We start from the raw sequence: 25,786 nt of genomic DNA, 5'->3' as shown, positions 1-25,786 counted from the left end.
AACATTGCATGTGAATTATTTTGTATTCATAGAACACATTTCTTCTAAACGCTCTAGGAAACTAAAGGATTTTTTTCCTTAGGCTTGTTATTATAGAGGAAACTGACAGTCATAATGCATAATCTAATGCATAGAAAGGGAATCTGACTAGAAGATAAGTCTCATTTCAATCTGAAATTGCAAGTATATTCAGTAATTTTCTCTGAGCAGTTTTTATACACCCCATTTCCTTTTTATCAGAAATGTTTTGTAGCTGCAGGTGTGAAATACAGGTTGACGATGTCAAACCATCATGGACACAGGCTGTCATTTTACACAGTCCACTGAATAATTGGTGTTTTTAAATAAATAATATAATAAAGGATATTTTAGGAATAGATCGGTTTCCTTAAATGCTTACATATGTTCTAGATTATGCTTCTCATTTGGATTTTCTCGAAAAGGACCGTGAAATTTTAAAAGCCCGATCACCTTTCTCCATGTAATTCAGGGCATTTGTGATGGTTGCCATTGACAAGCAGGTTTTATTTTATTCATTTTATTTCACTTAGTGTTTTTAAAAGATTGCATTGCGCTAAGAGCTATGGAGAGAATAAGGGAAATATAAGTCACTGTGAAGATATAACCCAGTCTGGAAGAGATAATGAACAATGCAAAGTAGTATAAAATCAAATTACCAGTGTAATGGTACAGATCATGGATTCAGAAGATGGAGACACTTAGAGTCTTTTCTAAATAATTTCGTACTTGATTACCCACTGTCTTGTACTATGTATTAAATTACTTACAAGAAATATTCAAGAAACTTGCTTTACAGTCTGCATGGACTACCCAGCAGTTTTTCTGGCTTTGATGCAAAAGCAGTTAACAGGGCCAGCCCTTGCAGTGACTGAATCATTCCTCAAGGGATCATCTCATTCCTGGAATTAAATTCTGTCCCTACTAATTTGTGTTAATAGCTAAAAGATACTGGCCTCAAATCCTACCCAAGTACCCACAGTCATTACTCTAGATGTATTATGTACAATTGCTACCATTTATTTTCCTGCTTTTCCCTTTGGGTTTTCTTTCTTCTTCCATATTTTAGTTTAATAACGATGATACTTAGTTTGATAGGGAAAAAGAAAACTCAAATTTATTAACTGTATACTGTGCACCTGATTACATGCTATTTTTCATTTGTGTTCTCTCATTTTTTTCTACACATGTAAACCCTAGAATACAGTTACTATTCATCTTCATTTTTAAAGTTAAGAAAAACTGAAATTGAGAGCAGTTAAATAAATTGTCTATCAATGAACAGGCAAGTTTTCCACAGACTCCAACATCTGGTATTAGAATGTAAGTTTGGATGCTTTTTTCAATTAATATTTACTAAAAGACAGATATTTATATTTAATATTATATATTTTATTCTAACGAAAATTTGAGTAAAAAGTAGCACAGAATTGAAGATGAGAGAGACAGGGGAACAGGATACCATGAGTGAGTGAGAACCAGAGACACACAGTTTCATGAAGATTTCAAGTATTGGAATTACCAGACAAAGATTAAAAACAAACAAACAAAAAAACTTTACTTCCCATTTCTAATAAATAAAAATAAGCTTGAAAATGTTGTTAGGGAATGGAAAACACTAGTGACATAGTATATTTGAAAAAGAAGCAAATAGAAGTTTTAGAACTGAAAAGCATAATTGAAAGTATGAAAATGTTTTGATAGCAGACTAGATACAACTGAATAAAGAACCAGTAAGCTGGAAAATGAGTATAAGAAACTATTCAGAATGTGATGCAGAGAGAAAACAATGAAAAATACAAAAGAGAGAATAAATGATGGGTGGGATAAAGTCTAACATTATTTCATTGGAGTCCAAAAATAAAGAAGAGAAAATGAGGTACAGGAAATATATGAAGTGATATGGTACAGAATGTATGCTCCTCCTAGAGTCTTTTCTGTTTCTGATGATCAGAACTCCATCCTTTTAGTTCCCTAGGCCAAAACCCTTTGAGTCGTGCTTGACTTCTTTTCTTTCTCTCCTACTCTCTCTCCAACATATCAAGACATTCTGTTGGTCTACGTTCAAAATATGTCCAGAATCCAACCACTTGACACCAACCCAAATGCTCACACTCTGACCTCTAGCCTGGTTCATGGGTTTTAACTGATCTCCCTGCTTCCAAGTATTATACCGTGTAGTACATACAAGCATACCCTAAAGATGTACTTATGTTTGACATTTTGACATTTTCTGTTTTTATTATTTCTTTTCTGTTGTCTCCATGTTCTACTTTGTTTTTGTGGAGTCAACTCCTTTTGGAAGTAGAGACTGCTCATACCTCAACTATGGCAATAATCTTCAGGCTCTGCCTCGTCCAGTTGCTTTTGCATACCTATGGCATGCTAACCAGCAGAAGGGCAATGTGCCATCAGTTTAGAATTTGAATTTCCTCTCTGCAACTTACTGGAAATATAACTTTGTGATTACCTTCTCTGTAAGATGGGGATGATGATAATGAAAGCTATTTCAAAGAATTATCTTGAGGATTAAATGAGATTCAGTAAGTAAAAGAATTCAGTAAGTAAAGAACATGCTCCATGCACATAATAAATGCTCAGTAACCACTAGCTATTATTATCATACCATGTCCATCTCTGCTTAAATATCTCCAGTATTTCTCATTGCCTACAGAATTAAGCATAAACTTAATATAATATTGAATTTTTTTTATTCATCTAAATTTAGCTCCAACTTCCTGACATAAAATAACAGCTTCGTCTATGCCCTTTCTACTTCCATGCCCTTAGGTTTCGTCTTCTATCCCAACTTTCTTGCCTGAAAACTGCAGCCTTTCACAACCGTCTTCCTTCCCAGCCACAGGCTGATTTCTTCTCCCCCTACTTTTTCGTCATGCTTCATTTATCTGTTACGAACTCTCAAGTTATATTGCCTTATAATCTGTTTGCATGTCTGATGCCACATTTGATTGTATACTTTTCAAGGGCAGAGATTTTTAGAAATTTTAATAGACTTTATTTTTTAGAGCAGTTTTAGGTTTACAGAAAAGTCAAACAGAAGGTATAGAGATTTCTCATATACTCCCTGCTGCCACACAGGTGCGGCCTCCCCTACTGTCAACATCCCCCTCCAGAATGGTACATTTGTTCCAATCAATGAACCTGTGTTCACACACCACTATTAGGTGTTCATTTTTAGTATTGTACATTCTGTGGGTTTGGACAAATGTATAATGACATATAGCCACAACTAGAATATCATAGAGAATAGTTTCACGGCCCTAAAAATCCTCTGTGCTCCACCTATTCATCCCTCCTTACCTGGTTAGAGATTCTTTTCAATTTATCCATAGAACATAATATAATACCTGATACACAGTTACCCCCAAATAAATGTTTTTAGATATATGATTGCATGAATGAAAGAAGGGAAGGACAAATTGGAGAGAATGAGTACATCTTATCATTGTCTTGCTGACTGATGTTTTGTCTCTGTTTCATTGTTTACTCAGACTATTTTAGCCTACTCTGAAGACCACCCCCACAAACTACTCTTTTAGAAGCTGGCTTGTACTTGAGATGTTCATTCAAATCCCACCTTATGTATTAAACCTGAGTCAAGAGTGAGCTCTGAACACTTTTAAGACTTATTTTATGAATTATCTGTTTAATTCAATGTATCACATTTGTATTTTTTTGTTTCATGAGCCTATATCTGGATTCCCCAGTGAGACTGAATTATATTTTTCTGTGGTAGGTATAGTTTCATTTCCTTACTTTTTATAAGCAAGAAGTGCCTTCATAAATTATCGCTTTCCACTTGGGATTGTAGATAATGGCCATGGAACAGAGAAATTTGCTGGTCTAAAAAGAATTCACAATCTTAGTCACTTTTGCATCAATTCAGCTAACTGTCTAGGACGGAAAATTATTGAGAACTAATTAAAAACATAACAAGGAAGTAAATGTTTCACAGATTTGAGCTTGCAACAGTTTCTATAAAAAGCTATAGAGGATTGCCAAATTGTTGTTAAAATAATATAACTTTGCTCTGTGCTGGCAGGAGATACTTACGGAACGTTTTCCATCCTTTCCCCAGTAATTTAAACATTCCAAAACTGCATCTTTGATATCATTTTGTTTTAATATAAATTTAAGAAGAAAATATTATACATATTGCTGATTTTCAAGTTATCAATTTTTAGATTTTTCTCCCCCAATACTGATTGTAAAGAAAGATTACTTTTTTTGAAATTTCATTCACTTAGTTTTGATCATGTAGGAGGATATATTTATCTGGGGTGATAATTTTGTTTTTGTCAACATTACAGACTATTTTGTACAAATATCAGTTTTTTTATCAAGATTAATTCACTGGGACGCTTGTTTTCAGTTTGAGGGATCTCTGAGAAGACTTGAATTTGGGTTTTATGAATCAGAGAGATATGAAACATCTCCTTTTAATAAAGATCAATGACCATGTGAAAGATTATGGAGAAAACTTAGTCCAGTCATATAAAAACTCATATTTTTTTTAGTTAAGGTAAGGTTTTAGTCATTAGTTTAAAAGCAGTCTTAACAGCTATCCTGAGTGATCTATCATGAATTGGGTAATACTCTTCTTTCTTGTAACAATACTACAGGGGGAGATATTTACCATTCTAAAAGAAAACAAAGAATTCAATAAGCATTATTTTAAAAATATACTACTGAGCATATTCCTCACTATAATCTTGTAATTAATACCAGTTTTAAGTTGGAATCTCAATTCATGTTCATTAAACTAAATTTCAAGTCTTAAAAGGTAAACTGAGTGATTAGGTTCATGGCAGTTCTATTTTTATTCACAGATAATGCCTCTGAGGTAGCAATTACTGCTCCAGGAACTAGTAACCATAGAAACAGCTCCACAGGCCCAACACCCGACTGCTCACCTCCATCCCCTGATACCGCCCTCAAAAATATTGTAAAAGTTATTCGACCACAGGTAAGTGCCCAGCATGACATCACCTGCACTATAATGTATTTCAATTTTGATCAGTGCATATACACCATGTATATTGCAATGCATGGACTATTTTGTAATAAAGGACTTTCAGGTTAAAAGAATGGACTTAGAAGAGGATATTTCCTTCCCTTGGAATTGATGATAGACATTGAAATCTATATTAGCTTTTGGAAAAATGCATTTGTATATTACATGAAAAAACAAGTTAAGCTTAGAAAAATGGCTATTTCATATCATTTTTCTCTTACAATATTTTAATAATTATACCCAGTTATTGAGCTGTTACATGTTTTTTGGTGTTTCCTGCTCCTTTTGTCTTCATTTCTCTGGATATGTCACATTATTTGTGATCTTTTCTTTATCCTCCAACCTGGTTGTTTATATATATATATTTTTTTCAGTTGTTTATGGCTTCAAACTAATTTTGTGTGTGTTTGATTTTGCACCTCTCATTGCTCCTTATTTTCCTCCAGTGCTCACTTTCCTCTAGCTTGTCTCTTTACCCTTTGTTCTTGTCCATTCTTGTCACTTGTCTGTATGGGTTTCTGTCTCTTCCCCTTTCTCTTTCAGTTGGATTTCCCAGTAGGCGGTTTGCAGGCAAGCTTTAGAAATATCATTGGAACAAGCTGTTCTGTGATATTTCATTGAAAATAGCACTTATAAAGCTGTTTGTATTATATTTTTGCTAACAGATGGACTCAGAACATGGAATTGGTGGTGTTCTCCACCTGGCTCATTCTGAATGGGCCTCATAAAACCCAAAAGAGGGGAACTTTGGATCCAATCAATGCCATTCACTATCTATTTAGATAGATGGTATGAACAAATACTTTGAGCCAATTTGCAGAACAAATATGTCTTTTAAGACTGTTTTGGTCTAAATGAGCGATGATTTGTTTAATGTCGTAACCTTCTTTAATATAACTTATTTTGGATTATTTTATTGTAATCATCATCCTCATCAATAAAATGGCATTTAAGCTTTATATATCCACCACAGCTTATAGAACACTTTCATATAAACTGTTTCATTTAACCTTTATCAATTCCAAGGGAGTGTATATTTTAGTGTTACGGATAAGGATATTGGCACTCCAAAGGGGCTAAGTTGTGCAGCTGATTTGAAATTTCTTTCCTTTCCTTTACTATAATAGTTGTCTCCTGCAATCCTTTTCAGAGGGTAGAAAACTTCTCATGAGGTTGTACATCTTTATGAGGATGAAACTTACAGGTTCATTTGAGCATAGGTAACATTTCACACAGTGTCCCAATACGTATAGGAAGTAAATGTCTTCAATAATCCCTCTTCCTTTTCAGGGAAATTGAATCTAGTCCATTTGCTTCAAAAAATAAACCTCACAAAACTTGGATTTAGATGCTAAAGGTCACGTTTATTGTCACTGGTTTTTGCATTAGATGAAAGTATTCCTAGTGTTATTGTACAGCTATTACATTCCTACCATTTAAGCTATTTAGGTAGGAGATTGTCCTACATACATTAATAAAATCCATTGTTAAACATATTTATTTTTATACCAATGTAAATTCTGTAATGTAACTGCATTTGGTCATTCAATGAATGAAAAACAGATTCCTTTCTATATAATCTAACGAACTTTAAGGAATCTTACTCTGTAAATTCTTCTTTGAGTATTCTATTTTATTGTATTTTAGTAAACTTTGAAGAAAGTGAAAACTAGAGATAATATTAAATCCAGAAATTCCACTAGACTCCATTCCTTGCTTCAGTCCATTATTAAATGTGTATGATGGTAATTGACTCCACTTCCCTTTCTTACATGTTATAATGATGATTTAGGGAGAGAAAAGGAAGGGAGAAAGTCAGGAAACTATGGATGATGGTATTTAAATTAGAACCAATGCAGCCTGTAAGTGTGCATGTTATAGAACAGTAACAGCTAAGGTATATAATTGAGAAAGAATATAACCTCAATTGGGCTACCCTTTCTTTCATCTCAGAGATATTGGTGCATTTATTACTTATCTCTCCTTATGAGTCCTGATCTCCTGGGGCTCCTCATTCATTCTAGAGAGCAGGAAATAGAAAATTCAAGTGAAAGTAATTATGAGGGAGTGTTGGAATAGGACATGTGATTTCAGGAAAGGGTTTGGAGACTAGGGGGTGTGGATGAGGGACAGCTAGATGGATAGAATAGAGGACTCCCTGGTGTGTTCTGACAAGTCACAGGTACGTCAGGGATGGAATATTGTCAAGAGCTACGATTCCAAAGAAAAGATAATTATTGGTTAGCTTATATAAGAGCCTATATTTTGATCACAGATTTAACCCTCTAAAGTGTTTGCTAATTATGGTTTTCTGTCTGGAAATGCAAGAATGTGGCTAGAATGATTTGTGGGTATTCAATTTTTTTTCATTTACTAATTAGAAATTAATAACATGGTTGAAATGATCATTGCACTCTTAAAAACTTATGAATTACATTTCTTTGCTTGGGCATTAGCAGATGCATTTAGTCATATTATGAGAAGATTGACATAGCGTAGATGAGAGAAAAACAGGACTTTCATCATATTCACTGCAAATAGATACTGATTAGATAGATAGAGCAAGTTAGGTTACTTCCCCTTTGCCTAATGCATACCTTTATCTAGTCTACTTTGTATAACTCTATCTATAAATGGAGACTCCATTGTACCAAGGAGTCCTTGCTTTCAATATGAGGTAGGGCTGATTATATATTACATGTGTTTCTGATTGGTGTGTTAATTACTTGGAAGCTACAGACTTTGCAGTGCTTTGTAGCGTTTGATTCCATTTGGTATTTTTATTAACTTACTAAGTCACAGCTGTTAGTTCTGCATCCTGTATTTGATCTTTTCACCTGTGCTTCTTTATGCTCTTCTATGTCTTAAAATTCACCAGATTGTGAAATATTCTATCTTCAATTTATAGAGCCCAAATTATTTATGTGCTACAGGCATCACTTTGTTCTTCTTCAGTGTATTAACCCACAAGCCTGAGTTTCTCTATTTAGATGAATTCACAAGGCTGGGTTCACTTACATATACTCGAAAATAAAATTATTTTTAATCTTAAAAAAATACTTGAAAAATACTACCTTTGAAAAAATTTTAGGTAGGTCTATTGACGTATCAGTTTTCTTGTCTCTGCTAAATAATTATATGTTACTTGTAACAGCTTTTTTAAAAAAAAAAATGCTTTCCTGGTGAAGCATCATTTTTCCCCTCATTGAAGAATAAAATAAAATTTGATGAATTTTGACAACTGTCTGTGTAGGTGTAACCACCACTCAAAGCAGGATATAGAGCATTGGTGTCACCACCAGAAAGTTGCCTCATGCCCCTTTCTAATCAATGACCCCCTTTCCTACCTCAGACACAATTTCTTTCTGATATTTAAAATTAGAATTGCCTATTCTTGGACTTTATATAAATGGAATCCTACTGTGTGTGTGTGTGTGTGTGTGTGTGTGTGTGTGTGTGTGTGTGTTTTGTATATGTCAGTGCCCAGCTTCTTTCATTCAACGTACTGTTTTTGGGAGTCACTTATGTTATTCCTTTTTTCTGCTAAGTAATGTTCCATTGGAGTAATATAATACAATTTGTTTATTCATTCTCTGTTGATTGATATGTTGTTCCCTGTTATTTGCTTATGAATAAATATGCTATAAAGTCGTGTGCAATTCTTTGTATAGACATATATTTTTGTATAGATACCAGAGAGTGGAACTGTTGGGTTGTAGGGCAGATGAGTAGCTAACTTTATAAGAAACTTGCGAAGAGTTTTCCAAAGTAGTAGTTCTACTTTATAATCCCAAACAGAAATATCTGAGACTTTCAGTTTCTCCACATTCTCACCACCATTTACACTTTCAATTTTTTCATTTTAACCATACTTATAAGTGTAAAAGGATTTCTCATTATGGCTTTAATTTGCATTTTCCTGGTGACTAGTAGTGTTGGGCACCTTTTCCTATAGCTATTGCCCATTCCTTTATCTTTTGAGAAGTGCCTGTTCAAGTCTTTCTTTATGAGGTTGTTCAACTTTTTAATTGTTGATTTGTAGTAATTCTTTATAAATTCTTCTGTAATTTCAAAAGATATGGGTCATTTGTCAGGTTTATACATTGCAAATATTTTTTCTAGTCTGTTATTTGCCTTAATAGTTTTTAATGGCACCTTTTGATGAACAGAATATTTTAATTTTTGTGAGTTCCAATTTAGCAATTTTTCCTTCATGGATAGTGCTTTTTGTGTCTTGTCCAGGCTATGAATATATGCTCTCATATATTTTTTTTCTAGAACCTTTCTGATTCTGGCTTTTGCATTTAGTTCTACTATCCATCTGAAATTGTTTTTTTATGGTTTGAGGTAGGAATCAAGATTCATTATTTTCTTAAGTGGAAAAGACTTTCCTTTCCTCACTGAGTTGACATAATGCTTTAGTACTGTTTACTACTTTCACTTTCCAGTTTTTGGTTGTCAGTTTATAGAAATGCAATTGAGTTTTTTATTATCTCTGTATACTGCCACCTGTGTAATTTCATTTAAAAGTTATAGCAGTGCTTTTAATTTTAAATTAAATAATTAAATTAAATAATTTCCTTAGGGTTCAGTCCTGTCGTCTGAAAATAATGAAGGTCTTACTTCTTCCTTTATGATTTTTATGCCTTTTATTTCCTTTTCCTACCGCTATGACTGCATTGCAATCATGCATAGAAGTGGTAAAGCCCAAAATCCTTGCCTTATTCTCTATCTTTGAAGGAAAGCATTTATTATTTCAACATAAAGTATAATATAAGCCGTAAGTTTCTTTCATATACCCTTCTACTTCTAGTCTGCTGAGAGTTTTTAGCATAAAAAGGTGTTTTTTTCCCATTTTTTCTGTGTATATTTAGATGATCATATGATTTTTTTCTCCTTTTGTTCTGTTGAGGTGATAAATACATTGATTTATTTTTAAATATTTATACAACTTTGAACTTTTTGGTTAGATACCACTTGGTTATGATATTTTATCCTTTTTGTATAGAACTGGATGCAAAAGACACTTTAGATAAAGCATTAGTATATGGAGAGATGGATTAGATATAAAGAAGTCAAAGATGACTAATGACTTGAGCCTGGTTGGCTGGGATTTTGGAATGATAGTAATAGATATAGGAACAACTTGAGCAGAAGTTTGTTTTTGATGAGTGAGAGGGTGGCATGATAAATCTGGCTTTGTAAACTTACTGAGTGTGAGGCATGATATGCAAATTGGAATATTGGTGTGGAATTCTGGAGAGAGAGGTAGGAGCTTAAGGTAAAGATTTCACAGTCATTTATAAAATTTGATGGTGAAGAGAGAGAGTACCAAAAACAGAATTCAGGGAAATGTTTACACTTAAGGAAAGCAATTAATATTTGTTGAGACCTATTATAATTTATTTTTCATGATTTTTGGGGGACTGGATTTTATGTTCACTTTATATATGAGGAAATTGGGACCGGGAAGTTTAAGTAACCTCTTCACGTATACTTGAGAAAGAGGACCTTAGCAAAAGAGAGAAAGAGCATTGAGAGAGAAAAAAAGAAGAAAGACAAAATATTGCCATGAATATAAAGGGAGAAAAGAAAATTGAAGAAGAGATTAGTTAGTCCTGTCAAAACCTGTTGGGAGGTGAAGGAGAAGGGAGATCAAAATGTCACTTTATTTGGTGATTATTTGTTCACTTTATTTTGGTGAGGGCAGAGACCTACAATAATGCAGCTTCCCTCAAGTGGAGAAAGTAGAAACCTAAGATGCAAAGGGTTGAATAAGTGGAGAAAAGCTTATAATACACTGATTATAGATTAACCTTTTGAATAGGTTGATGGTAAAGGGAAAGAAAGTATTATAGTAGCATTTTGAAAGATGGGCAGAGTTAAGGAAATAGTTTTTCTTTCACTTCAGGGTGCAGGAACTTAAACCTGGTTGTAGAGAATAGGAAAGAGGAGACCAAAAGTTGATTGGAGAGACATGAATGATGAAGACTGAAATGTTATATTTTATAATAGGAGGAGTGACTAAATCTAATTAGCTCCAATTTCCAAACATTCTGACATTACTGGATGCAAGAGACGCTGTAGATAAAGCATTAGCTGTTAAAGTGCTGGATACTTGGGCTATGCCTTTGGTGGTGGTTTTAGCTAGATGTATTTTTCCACTCCTTTCTCCTGTTTCATGACACGAATCAAATCTAAAATAATAGAAGAGGATGTTTGAGAAGTGACCTAAGGTGGAGGCAGAAAAAGAGACTATTTTATTAGCACAATATCACAGATAAATCATTCAAACAGGTGCTTAATATTCAACATTATAATAATATTTTAGTGAACATAAATGGCTGCTAACAGGAAGCCAATTTGGAAAATTTGGAAGTTCTGATATCTTGAGATATTCCTGGTACCTTCCAGATCCCACCACATACTTTGAATCTCATCCTGAGTAGAATTCAGCAGAATGAAATGATTTCAGGTAGCACTCTTTTGCCACTAAAGAGGGACCCTGTCAAGAAGAAGCAAAGAGGCTGTAAGGGTAAAGAAAAGAAAGAGAAAAGACAGGGGCCCAGTTCTCTCAAGTGACTGAGGGAGATGATTTGAAGAAAGATGAGCTGCTTCTGAACTCCTACTCATGATGGACTCTGTTTAGATCAGGTGACAACTTAACCTGAAGGAAATAAATATTTTGGGTATTCTTTTGGACTTTTTGTTTGCTTAATGAACTAATAATAAAGCAACTTAGTAATAAACCATACTAGCTCCCCTTTCCATCATTAATGGTTTAGAACTGGGGTTGTATAAAATTCTTGCCAAATCTAGAATAACATTTTACTGGGCACTGTGGGGTTATAGCTTACATATGCTAAAATTTAAAATTAGAAATGCGAGTGGGTATGTAAAAGCAGAGGCATATAACTCAGAAAGGGTTCAGAATATTGTATTGGGTTGCAGCAAAAATAAGGAATAAAAAGACCTTCAAAGAGGTAATCTTTTAAAAATATCTTTATTATTAAGTATGAAACCATTTATTTCTATTATTAAGCATAGGTTTCATTTATTTCTTATAAAAACCCTACAAGGTAGGTGTTTTTTCCTGTATTTTACTGATTAGGCCTGAGATTTCAGTTGAATAATTTTCCCAGGGTTACACAGCCACTGAGTAGAAGAACTCTAGTCTCCTAACTCCAATAATCTATTAATGTTAATTAGGGAGAAAATAATCAAGATGGAATATTTCAGAGGGATGAAGTTTGAGAGGAGAACAATGTATTAGAAAAAGGAAGAAGAGCAGAAACATAGATGACAACAGTTAGTAGTCTAAAGAAGAGAACCAAGGAAGACTGTTTTCTATCATTCAGAGTCTTGCAACCAAAATTAAGTAACAGGAGAAGGCTAAAAACAGAGAGATAATGAAATAATGGAATATAGTCCTAGGTGAAACAAAGAACAATTTGGAAAGGAAAAGATCGAGGAAGAAGTCAATGACCTCAACAACTGACCAGTAGTCCTCAACAAACTGAAATTTCCTGGGAAGCTTTTTTTGAAGTATTATTGACTTGTAGTATTATATTATTGTCAGGTATACAACATAATGAGTCAACAGTTTTATAGAGTGCACCCCATTTACATTCTTACAAAACGATGGCTATAGTTCCTTGTACTGTACAGTATATCCTTGTTGGCTACTTATTTTGTACATGGTAGTTAGTACTTCTTAATTGTCTATCCCTATCTTGCCCCTCCCTTTCCCTCTCCCTACTGGTAAGGAGGTGAGATCACCTCATACTTAGCCAGCATCATCCTTGGTAGATTCAAATGATTTAGCGAACTTAAGAAGGCGCCCTTATACATTACCTCAAAGCCAAAGTTCTGCCATCAGAACCAATTGTGGATGAGACAGCGAGAGTGAGAGGATGGTCTCTCAAATGTCATATTTCAAATGTGGCCAAACGTGATTTAATTATCACTCTAATAACAAGTTGGGTTGCGATAGAGCTTGGTCGGTATACTTGTGAGTCTGTTTCTGTTTTGTTATATACATTCTTTTTTATGGCAGCAAAGTTAGGATGATATTTGCCTTGCTTGCTTCTTAGGGACATAGTAAAGATCAAATCAGAGAAAATGTGTCATGGTACTGTGTAAATTGTAAAGCTCTATAATGACCCAACTAGGTGTTAGTGTTAAATCATGCTTGCCCACTTTTGAAATATGACCTTTGAGAGACAGTTGTCTCACTCTAACTGTCTCATCCACAGTTGACTCTGATGATAGCATCTTTGGCTTTTTGGTAATCTATTTGGGAGCCATTCCCTAAATCATTTGAATCTACTTAGGATGATACTTGCTAAATCTGAGGTGATCCCACCTTCAGCAGTTCATTCCTTAGAGAGATCTTCATCAGAGAGCCTCAAGAAATATAAACTCCTGGCATTTGGGATGTGAGAGAAGCCAATGAAGATAAATGGCACAGTGTTGGGGGTCAGGCTGACCCAATGCAGGGGAAGGAAAGCCGGCACCCAGAAAGCATCCACGGTGAACTGCATCTTCCATTAATGACTAAAATCACCATCATTCTGTGTAGAGGTCATGCCAGTTACATGCCAGTAGAATATTAGTTATCCTCATTTCTCTTGTTCTGATGAAATTCCAGCTGAATTTGTCCACCAGGAAAATGGGAAATTATTTGTTACTGACACTTTCAACATGTGAAAGAATTGTTTCATCTCTGTTTCTTAGCATGAAATATAATTCTCTGAATTTTGTGCCCATGCTACCATTGACAGCAGCATACTTTATTGAAATGGTGTTTTTCTTTTGTGTTATTCGTATTTTCTTTCTTCCACATACATCTGATAAAAATCTCAGTGGAGACATTCTTTGTGATATCTTTCTCTCTAGTGCATCTCTAGGCAGTCTGAATAAGAATGCATAGATGAAAAGTTTCTGGGAAAAATTTCCTTAAAAGGTAGTATGTCCAGAAGGTAGAGTTGGCATTAATACTTTAAATGTCTTAAGTGGTAGATTCAAATTTGAAATCTAATCTTATCCTTCTTATTAGGTCATTTGTTATTGACTTGCGCTGGGTAAAGTTAAAGGCCCCCAATTATCTCTGCCTCTAGTTCACCTGTTTGACCACAAGATGGATAGCATACCTAATGTATGAAGCTGAAGCTAATCACTTCAACTTCCTAATCTTCGCTGTTCTAAAATTGTGGAATTTAGCTCTGAAAGTACCACAGAACATATTGTAACTCTATTTATTTGTTCATCTAATAAACATAGTTGAGTTCCTGCCATATACTGGGCCTCATAAGGGGAGATTTGAATATCAAAATGACCTAAAAGAATCTAATCAATTGACAGAGACTTGCTTTAAACAGTTTATGTTTGGAATTTCACTGATAGAACTTATTGATGGGATTCCCCAGGGATCATCCTCAGATCCCTTCTCTTCTCTGTCAACGCTCACTCCCTATGTACTCATTCCAATTTCAGAGCGTTAAATGCTATGTATTTGCTGATTACTCTGAAATTCATATTTCCAGCCCCGACCACCTTCCTGAACTCTAGGCTCGTCATACCAGCTGGCTAATCAAAATCTCAGTTGAATATCCAAGAAGCATCTTAGACTGAACATTTGTAGCACTAAACTTTGTATTTCAGTTAATGGCAGCTCAGGCTAACAGACTTGACCCCATCCTTGATTCTTTCTCTCACACCCTCATATCCAGTTCACCAGAAACCCGGGAGGCCAGCAATTCTCAAAGTGTGATTTGGGACCCCTTGGCAGTCTCCAGGACCCTTTCAGAAGATCTGTGAAGGTCAAAACTGTTTTCATAATAGTACAAAGACATTTTACCTTTCACATTCTTATTTTTACATGAATGCTCACTGGAGTCTTTTTTATCATTGCATTTTTGCAATGACATCATAGATCTGGTGGCTAATGAAATGTGTGCTTGTGTATTCTTATGTCTTAAAAGTATCTCTGTTTTAATTTTTAATATATTAAATATTTACAGATGTGACCCTCATGAACAAAAACTCTTCAGTGTTCTCAGTAATTTTTAAGGATGTAAAAGGGTCCTGAGGTTAAAAAAAAATTTAACTGTTGTTAGTCCACCTTTCTTTTCAAAATATATCTTGAATCAGGACCCTGATACCATCTCTCCTCTGTCACTCTGAAATAAGCCATTAACATCTCTTACCTGGATTTTTAAAAAGGTCTCTTACCCTTATATTTCGGCACTAAGGGGTATACCTTTCAATAAAGTGACTGAAATGCAACAATAAGTGCCCTTATTGTCCATTTGCAAATAGGCAGGTAGATTTATATAAATCACATCACGTTATTCGTCTGTTCAACACTGTATCACATTATTACGATTATTATTACTAAGTATTCAATCACAGCACCTAAAACAGCATTAATTAATTAACTGAGTGTGATTGGGTAAAGGGTAAATTGAGCTCTATATTTGAATAGGAATTAGCTATATGAAGTGGTAGATGTATAGTCCAGGGAGTAGGATAGGATGAGAAGGCATTTATAGATTTTTACTTTATTCTGTGCCAAATCCACCGTAGGATATCCTAATGAATCAAGAAGTCCCAATCAGATCTTCTTCCCTCTTCCCCTCAATCAGGATGTCCTAATCTGTATGGAATACTCATTTTGAGTGTTGTTCTTGGGGTAAAAAAAGGTTTTTATGGTCAGATATATTGGGGGAAATATTTACTGAAGAATATTTCATAGCCTTCTCTCTCTACTACCCCTGGAACCCGTTAATATTTTTCACAACTAGTGATCCACAAAACACAATTTGGAAAACATGATCCAGGTCATTTGATATGCTTCTTTGTAGCTGACCCTAGCAATGCCATTCTGGTTGGATTTTTTTTTTTTCCTCTCATTCTGTATGAATGCACACTGTTGAGAAAAGGGAGAGTGCTGATTCAGCAATAAATATGTGTGATTCATTTAGTATGTTAATGGAGTGGTATCTATATACACTGTCTACCTAATCCTCTGAGCAACCACGTGAGATAATAGGGCCATTATAATTCCTATTTAATGTATGAGGAAAGTAAAATAAGTAGACCGTATATTATGCGATGTTGAAAAACAAGTTTTAAATCAGTAATGTTAAATGCCTAAAACTTAAAAATAAAAATTAGAAGGATCTATATATATATATTTTTTTTACTATATTATGGTGTTATTTTAGCATCATTTTATTTTATACTGATTGAATTCAACTCAATAAATTTGCTTCAAACATTATATTAGGCACTATGAGAAATCAAAAAGTTTACATAATTGTTTGGGCTTAGGAGACAAATTAACTACATTGCTTTCTTTTTCTCCCAGACTCAGAGCCAATTGAGATGGGATGCAGGAATTAAACAAATGAAAATCAAATGTCATATTGTCAAATGATTGATAGACTGATCAGATAATACGATTCTAGAAATATGGCCAAATGTAATTGCCCCTAATAAAGACACACATCCCAACCCATCACTGGCGTAGCTGACAATCTACAAGGTGATTTTGTCACAGAAGACCAGGGAATGTACACATTATACTGACATGTTGGTTCTGAAGAGTTAAAACCCAAAAGGAACAGAGATGTGCATGCTTAGTTCTTTCCCCAAAGTCATTTTACAGCTGAGTAACTCTGACTCCTTAGGGGAGAAATGAGTGAAGAGGAAGACAATAGGCCAAGGATGTTACTCTAATGAAATTCCTCATCTTGTGGAAATGTGAGTTCAGAGAGTACAAGTTCAATTTAACAAAAAGATAATGAGATGTACTTCATTTGGTCCAGTAGCCTAGAGTGTTTGGATAATAAGTTTTATCAGACATCACCTCACTCCAAAACTCTGCTCTTCCTCCCTTGTATCAATTAATGGCAATACCATCTGCTACTCAGTTTCCCAAACCAGAAATTTGGGCTCCCCTAGATGTCTCCCTTTCCTTCTCTCCCTAAATCTAACTAGCAACCAAACCATGTCAGTTCTTTTTCCTAAATACCTCCCAAAGCTTTTCTCTTTTCTTTGCTTCCACTGCAACTGTCTTAATTCATTTTCTCTTGACTTGATTTTTGGAATAGCTCCCATAATGGCTCCTTTGCTGTCTTTCTCATCTGCTTCTAATTTATCTTACACATTTCTACCAGAGTGATCTTCATGTTATTATTATCATTATTTTATATTTTAGAACAATACAAAATTTGAAAAAAAGTTAGAAATACAGTATGAATATCTTTTCTGGAACTATTTATAAGATGCTGACATGATGACCCATCAGCCCTAACAACAGCTTTAGTATGTTACTTCTTGCAAAATAAATCCATAACCAGAAAACAACCATCAAGATGAGATAATTAGCTTTGATATATTACTACCACTTAATCCTAAAACTCCATTCAAACTTCACCAATTATTCTAATATCTTTGTGGTAAAAATATACAGTACAGAATCATATACTGTGTCTAGTTGTCATTTATCTTTAATCTTCTTTGATCTGGAATGATTCCTCAGTCATCATGTCTGGACTTTTAAAACCATGACATATTTGAAGGTAATAAGTTAGTTATTTAATCACATGTCCTTCAATTTGAGTCTGTGTGATATTTCCTTGAATTAGATTCAGGCTATTTATCTTTGTTAGAAAGATCCAAAGGTGATTCTTCATTATTTGTTGTTGTTGTTGGTGGTGGTTTTTATTGCATCCTGTCAGGTGGTACATGATTTTAATGTCTAATTTCTGGTAATGTTTATGTTGATCACTTGATGAAGGCTGTATCTCTCAGGGTTCTCCACTGTAAAGTTACTCTTTTTTTTTTTCCTGTTAACTTATAAGCATTTGTGGGGAAGTTCTTTGAAACTATATTAATATCCTGTTTCTTTTAAAACCTTCAGTTTTAAAATTTATATATATTTGTTTAGACCCATGTTTTCCTATTTCAGTGAATTTTACATCACTGTCATTATCTGTTTTGATACTTAAATGATTCCTGATTTTGCCAAAGGGAGCCCTTCTGTGTCCTTTTCACATATCCTCATAATTCTTGGAGCACTTCCTTGCTTTTGGGAACAACAAGATATTTTAAGCTTATCTCATATATACTTTTCCAGTCCCAGATATGTAATCAGCCATTTCTCCAAGAAGTTCTACTTCCTTTTAGTGGAAAATGGTAGTTAGATGCCAAGACTTAGGCACTAGGTAATGTTTATTGCTATTAAGATGTCACTACGCCAAGGTCCTCTCAGTGGGCAAGGCTAGGGACTATTCACATGTATGTGCAATATGTATATGTATGTGTGTATATGGGTATGGGTGTGTATATACAAGTATATTTATATATACACATCTATATTTCTATATCCATCTTTATAAATATTGAAGAACATGTGTTCATAGTGATAATGTGATTTCAACGTAAGCACCACATAATTCATTTCCATAATTGTAATTTATTTTCTGGTAGTCAGAAATCTGGCTTCCTTTATCTTTAATGTATTTAGTTATTTGATCTGGCCCTAACACCCACTAGGGTCATCCCACTATGTGGACACTGGCCTCACCCCATTCGGGCTCTGCCTCCCCATGCCAGCCCACCTCACATAGTTGCCATCTTCACCCTGCTCAGAGTATGACACACATCAAGCAGTCTGCCCTCCTCCTTACCTTCTGTGTTCCTTGACTCTCCTTATCAGATGACCATTGGTGAATCCCCTCCTTACCCTGACTTTGACTTTCCACCCCAGCTGCCTCCACATGTGGATGCATGCCCTCCAAACACTGTGAGATGTGTGACAACCATGCCAGGCCTCTCCTCTGTGGGGATATTCTCCTCACCTTGTGTGGACTTTGTGCCTCAATGCCAGGTTCTCCCCTGGGTGCAAAGTGATCTTTTTACACTGTCAACCCAATTATGTTAGTCACCTTCATAAAACACTCTAAAGCTCCTTATTACCTTCATTATAATATCCAGACTCCTCAGTAAGACATTAATCCATTTAGACTCCTCTTTATGGCCACCATCCTCAACATGCAGTCATACTAAACTTCTGCAAATCTCCAAAGAAAACGTGTTCTCTCACACTTTGATACAGTCTAGAATGCATTTCCCTCTTTCTATTCCTAGTTAACATCTATTCTTTCTTCAGAATGGGATCCAAGCATTACCAAGTATAACCTTTTCTTACTCTATCTCCTGTGAGATGTTTGTTTCCATTCATCCATTTCACTCACATTTGCTGAATGCATTCTATATACCAGGCTTCATGCTAAATACAAGAAATATAATAGTGAGTAAGACAAAAAGAAAGTGCCTGCCCTCAGGAGCTTATATTCCAGAGGAGGTTGATATACAATGATCAAGTAAACAATAAATAAAGAATATAATTTCAGTTTGTGATGAAATTAAGTAAACAGCATAAAACAGAAGTTGGAGTAGTAGCCAGTACTTTAGATCAGAGAAGGCCTCTCTGAAGGTGACATTTGAGTTGGAACATGAATGAATAGAAACAGCTAGCCATGCAGAGTCAGAGGGAGACTGTTGCAGGGAAAGGACATATCAATACAAAGGCCCTGATGATGAGATGAACTTGTAACAGAGGAACAGACAAAAGGCATATGTATTAGAGAAAAGTGCTCTGAGATGAGTCTGCCGAAGTTGGGGAACTAAGTAGATCTCTGTAATAATTTTAGACTTTATTCCAAGTGCAATTAGAGGCCCTTGGAAGGCCTTAAGCAAAGATGTGACAAGATTTCATTTACATTTTCAGAGGATCACCTTATGGAGAGTAAGCAGAAGTGGGGGAAATAATTCAGAAGTGTAGTCGTCCAGGAAAGAGAGTACAGTTCTTGGGTCAGAGTGATGCAGTGGAGGTATACAATAGTGGATGGTCTTGAGACACATTTTCAAAGTAGAATCCAAATATTTGTTTTTTATTGAATTCAGTGGATATAGAATGTGAATCAAGCATTCCTAGGTTTATGACTTGAACCACTGTAAAATCTTGGCGCTATTTACTGCAACTGTGAGGTCTAGGTGAAATCCAGGGACTTTGGTGTGTTTGTTTTGTTTTGGTGTTGCTTGGGTTCGAGAGCAAGAGTCAAAGGCTTATTTTGGCTACATAAAATTTGAAATACCTTCTAGATACCAAGTAGATAGTTAGATGTAAGGGTTTCTAGACCTTCTACCATGCTCCTTAAGCTTTATGTGTGTACTTCCATATTATTTTATATGGGTATTGTAGGAGTCTATTTATGCATCAGAAAAGATGGCAAAATTTTATGGAAAACATATTAATTGCATTACTATTTATAAAAGCAGAAATTGCAAATGATCCCCCACTAGTCTGTGAAATTTTTCTTCTTTGATTCGTGGTGTTTAGCAAAGAACTTGACAATAATTATTTACTGAGTGGATATAATTTAACATGACTTCTTAGGAAAGTTGTATGAAACATGTACCAAGCCATATTGCTATTTTAATTAAGACTATTTTTCTCTTAAATGTTTCTTGAATATCAGAAAGACGCTTTAAAACAGTCTTGTAACTTCCATTGGATTCCATAAAAAAATGCAACAAAGATATCAACACAAATGGATATCTACATAATAATTGCTGTTATACATGAAATAATAAATTAAGAGGATCATTAAGTTTATGAAAACATATGAGAGAAAAAGCTATTTTAAATAGGTTCAATTATGTAAACAAACATAAGGCAATACACTCTAAAAAAGTAGTGACAGTGATTAATGGCAACTCTAAAAGAGATATTTTCTTATTTTCTCATCTTTATACTTCCCTTTTTTCCTTTCTGTCATAACAGTTACAAATGATTAGCTCAGCAGTCATTTCTCTATTAACTAACAAAATGTTTGAAATGATAGAGACACCAGCTGTCAATATTTCAAACTTAATCTGAGACACTAGCATTTACTTAACATGAAAGCTGTAAAAGTAATCCCAAAGGAAAAGGTAACTAGCCTTGACTGCATAAAAATTAAAAGCCACACTGCATCAAAAAATTGCAATTAAAATAGAAAGCAAGTAACAAATGAGCTGGAGATTATTATAATAAATAAACAAACTTTTAATACTCTAATAGGCAAAGCGCTCTTATAAGACTATAAGGAAGACTAATATGTCTATGGAAAAAGCAAAGAATATGACTAGATGATTCAAGAAAGAAAAAGATGAATATCTAATAAACAAAAAGAGAAATGCTTAACAGCCCTGCATATCAAAGAAATTCAAAATGAAATTACAGCATTTTAGCTTAAAAATGGTTAAAACTAAAAAGTTTTTAATCAAAAATCCTTTTGATAAGTATATGATAAAGGCATGTGTTATGGGCATTCTTGTAGATTAATGGTGGAAATGTTTCCATAAGTCTTCTTGGCAATGTGAATCAAGAGCCAAAAAAGATATTTATACTATTTTTAGTCTAGTAGTTTCTCATTCATACCAATGAAATGCTCAGAAAGAGGGAAATATATAAAATATATCCATTGCAGCACTATTTTAATAGCAAAAATTGGAATGAAAATTTTTCTTTTTGAATGGAAGCTAGAATATTAAAAAGATACTATTGGAAGACTAATTTAATCATATGAGAGACTAACTATATGGCAATTTTAAATATGTGAATTTGTTATAAAATAGTGTATGCATGTATTGATTACTTGCAAATTTGTAATATATGTGTGTGCATATGTGTGCGTATGTAAAATGAGTGATTTAATTTTGTCTTTATTCTGTGTGTTTATGTGTGTGTATGTTGTACCAATCTGCTTCTGCTATCAACACAAGAGAAAAAAAAATATTCAAATTAAATAGAAAATGTAAAATGCAGATTGTTTCTCCATGTGCTATGTATACCATTTTTCCTAAGAGCCTGTTCATTCATTCCTTAGCTTTAAAACCCTTTAAAGCAGGTTTGATCACTATTGCTTGATTAAACATAAAGCCATCACACTTACTAGGCCTTTATGACCAGGTTCCTGTCTGTTTCTAGAGTGACATCTTGAGCCTCTCTTCTCTTCTGTATATACCCACACCCCCATCTCCACTCTAGGCTCATTTTATTTCCTCCAAAGCACCTTGTTCTTTCCAAACATATGCCAACGTTTCTCCTCCAAACTTGTCCATTCTCCATTTCTTACTCCTTGGTCTGGCTTTTTACCTTTTTACCTTCTACTCATCCTTCAGGACTCCACTTAGACATCACTTTCTCAAGGATGCCCTTTCTGACATTGCCCACCATCATCTCTCCCTACTCCTACATGTGAAAGGTACTCTACAATTTTTTGAAAGAATGACTAGAGAAGTTCTCAGAAATAAATTTTGTGAGCTTAAGAATATTTAATCTTCAAGAAAAAGTTTAAAGAAGTGAATAAATGCAAAGGCTCTACATGTGGCAATAACCTCTTAAAGTTTTCTTTAAACAGTTTAAAATTTGACTCATGTGCCTGTACTCTCTCCAGTCACTATGATTCTTTTTCCTGAATTAACCTCTCCTGTGTACTGGAACATTTCTCATGATACTTTATGAATTGTTGAGAATGAGCAACTTACTCCACTTCCACACTAAAAAATGAAAGCAGTTTATTGTTGTCCCTCTTTTTACTTGATACCAAATTTGAAGGTTTGGTTTCTTCAAAAATTGTGACTTTTTAAACCCATTTAATCTATTTTGTCTTGCCTTCAGCTTTAATTTATTTTGGAATATATATGTATTGAGTGCCAGGTTATCTCATGACTCTAATTTCCTTACTCACTCTGCTGTCCACATTTTAAAATTCCTTTGACTTGAGAGCTCCACCAAAATCAAGCAATAGTCATCAGGTTATAGAAAAAAAAATTTTGTGAAAATCTAATCTTAGCTAGAGAAAACTAGTATTCTCTGATGAAGAGCTTGTGACTAAAATATGCAGTGTGATATTATGGGAAAGAGTACTTGTACTAAGAAATTTATAAAGAAAAAAATCAACCCTCAGTTATAAGTACTATTAGTAATTAGACTTTCCACATACATGTATTAATTTAAAAAATTACATCATAGTGTGCATATTGTTCTGTAACTTGTTTTTCCACCTAAAGAATATATTCTCAGATTTCCTCATGATATGAAATATTCTCATATGATATCATTTTTAACCTGCTTATCTGCCCATGATTGATTAATTCACCAAAATTTTCTCCTCTTATGTTAGGAAAGAAATATTCTTTCATTTGCTTTTCTTGCTAGATAGACTCTATAGGGCATGGTACTGATGATAGTCTCTAAATTCCTTTCCTTGTCTGAGGAACCTTGGATGGAAACTGTATCAAGGATGGGAAATTTTCAATGAGTTGAGAAATACAAATGAGAAGGGACTTCACTGCAGATGAGGGTCTGTTTTCGTTGAGTGTTTTTGCTGAAGTTGGTGGTCCAGAAGCCACATGGTTTCTGAAGTCAAGTTTATTGTCATTCCAGGAAATAGCTTAAAAAGTGGTCTTTGAGGACAATGTCGGCTACAGAATCTGAGGCGAAAGAGAAGATATCATGTTTAAAGTAACAGGAGACAACTCAGTCCTTAGTGTAGCCTGGGATGCCCTCCCTTTTAAGGGGTCCGGCTGACATCTGCTTCCCCACCTTCTTGATGTAATCATATTTGGCAGCTTTCTCCAGATCAGATCCATGATAAACACATTGCGTGTGGAGACTTGTTAGGCCATGCCACTGGACTTTTAGCTCAAGAATCAGCTTCTCTGTGGCCTAGGCAATGTCAGCAACCAGTGGATGCAGTGATATTATTTTGAGCAGTGGGTCAATCATACCAGCTTGCCAGCTGTGGTCTTCTGTGGGTAGTGATGGCATAGACTGTGGTCATTGGTCGCTCCACAATGCTAAAGTGATCATGAATGACCTTGGCAAGGGAGGCAAGCAGAGCAGTTGTTGATACAGAAAGCCTTGCTAACAATCTTGAGGGAATTATGACAGTTCTCATGGTTTATTATAATCACATACAGCAACATCGATAAAGTGGCAGAGATGATGACCCTCTTGGCTCTACTCTTTAGATAAGCCTCGGTCTTTTCTAGGGTATGATGATACGAGTGAAAACCACCATATATTTAGCACAAGCATTATCCTTTTCGCTGTTGTTGGGATCTTCCTTCTGGAAAATGAAGATGGGCTTCCCATTTATCACACAATTTTGGTTCTCAGCCTTGACCATGCCCTTCCACTTGCATGGGAGAATCCTGCTGGAAAATGAAGACCATGTAGATGAAACCAGTGAAGGATCATAAGTGGTGACAATATCCATAGCATATTATAGAGGTATAGATTCTAATATACTTTTCAAATAATCCTTTAGATAGGAAAATTTTTAATGACATGGGGGAATTTAAAACTACTACTACTACTAGCACAACAATTAGGATATTCAAATCATTTAAGAAAGAAAGAAGAAAATGAGAAAGGGAAGGAAAGAAGGGAAAGAGAAGGAGAAGGAATAAAATAAAAATAAGTAGAAAAAAGCAAAACCAAAAATGAACATTGTAAAATAAGATGACAGAAATAAGATTAAATAGGATACTTATAACTGTAAATGGAAATGAGTTAAACAGTTCCATTGTGAGGAAAGATTTTTACATCAAAATGTAAACTAACTGTATGATGCAATTGACACATTTTAAAGTGAAAAAAAAATGCTACAAACTTAATGTGGAAAAATTCTTTTTATCTAGAATTCTAGATAAAAAGCATTAGGAACAAGCAGGATATTTTATATTGATAAAGTATATAATCCATAATAAACATATAGTAATCACAAATCTTATTTCCCTGCTTATATTACACTGAAATAAATAAAAAGCAATGGTTCATTTATATATACATATATGTATATATACACAGTAAGTGAATAAAATGCAAAGGTAAATAGACACTAACAGGCCATTTTCAGTTATATACCTGTACTGAGAAATTAAATAAATCAATTAATAATCTTAATTTAACATCATAAATTCATGGTTCTCAGTCTCAGTTGGGCCTTTAACACTACTCAGCAGACCTAAATTTCTCCAGTCGGCTTGAGTGCCATCTTTTCCAGTGACTTTTGAATTCTACTGTCTCAGACACCCAATTTTCCCCCTAGCCCATTACAGATGACTTCACTCTCACTTCCCAGAGAAATTGGAAGTGATCAATGAAGTATTGCCTCAACATTTTGCCAAAAATGTGTAAAACCTTCCTGAGTCCATCATTTCTTCCTATATCCTATTAAGATGAAGGTATCCCATTTACCTTCCCTAAAACCAAACTTCCCACATGCTTTCTAATTTCCACCCCTTGTCTCCTCAGGAAACTCAATGTGCTCTATTCCTTTTAGTTTACGCCTCTTAACATCTTTTTATCTCCTCTTTTCCACCAGCATTTCAGTCTGCTCAAGTCAATGCCATCATAAAAATGTCTCCCTTAGCCCTAGAGTTATACTGATTTTCTTCCACTTCACAAACTTTGGAAAGAGGTGCCCACACTTACTCTGCTACCCACTCTTTGTCTTCCAAATGCACCAACCACCTTATTGTTCCTTACATGTGTTGTCTCTGTTTTTTTCCTGCCTCAGAATCATCGCACACGATGTTCCCTCTGACTTGGACACTTCATTTCAACCCCACTCACTTAGCTAATTTCTATACCTCCTTCAGGTACTA

The 25,786-nt window shown here is 34.6% G+C and overlaps 1 protein-coding gene across 5 annotated transcripts in view; it reads left to right on the top strand.

Moving 5' to 3' along the window:
* ANKS1B (ankyrin repeat and sterile alpha motif domain containing 1B) overlaps window positions 1-25,786 on the top strand; it is an 857,966-nt gene that overhangs the window by 306,211 nt on the left and 525,969 nt on the right. For all 5 annotated transcript variants that reach the window (XM_010989991.3, XM_010989990.3, XM_031462969.2 and 2 more), the window contains exon 11: window positions 4,869-5,005. In XM_010989991.3, coding sequence (XP_010988293.3) covers window positions 4,869-5,005 — 137 coding nt within the window. The remainder of the gene's footprint in view (window positions 1-4,868; window positions 5,006-25,786) is intronic.

Source organism: Camelus dromedarius, chromosome 11, assembly GCF_036321535.1.
Source record: "Camelus dromedarius isolate mCamDro1 chromosome 11, mCamDro1.pat, whole genome shotgun sequence".
Taxonomy (NCBI): Eukaryota; Metazoa; Chordata; class Mammalia; order Artiodactyla; family Camelidae; genus Camelus; species Camelus dromedarius.
Note: the sequence above shows the minus strand (reverse complement) of the source record. Positions and strands in the feature narration are given on the sequence as shown.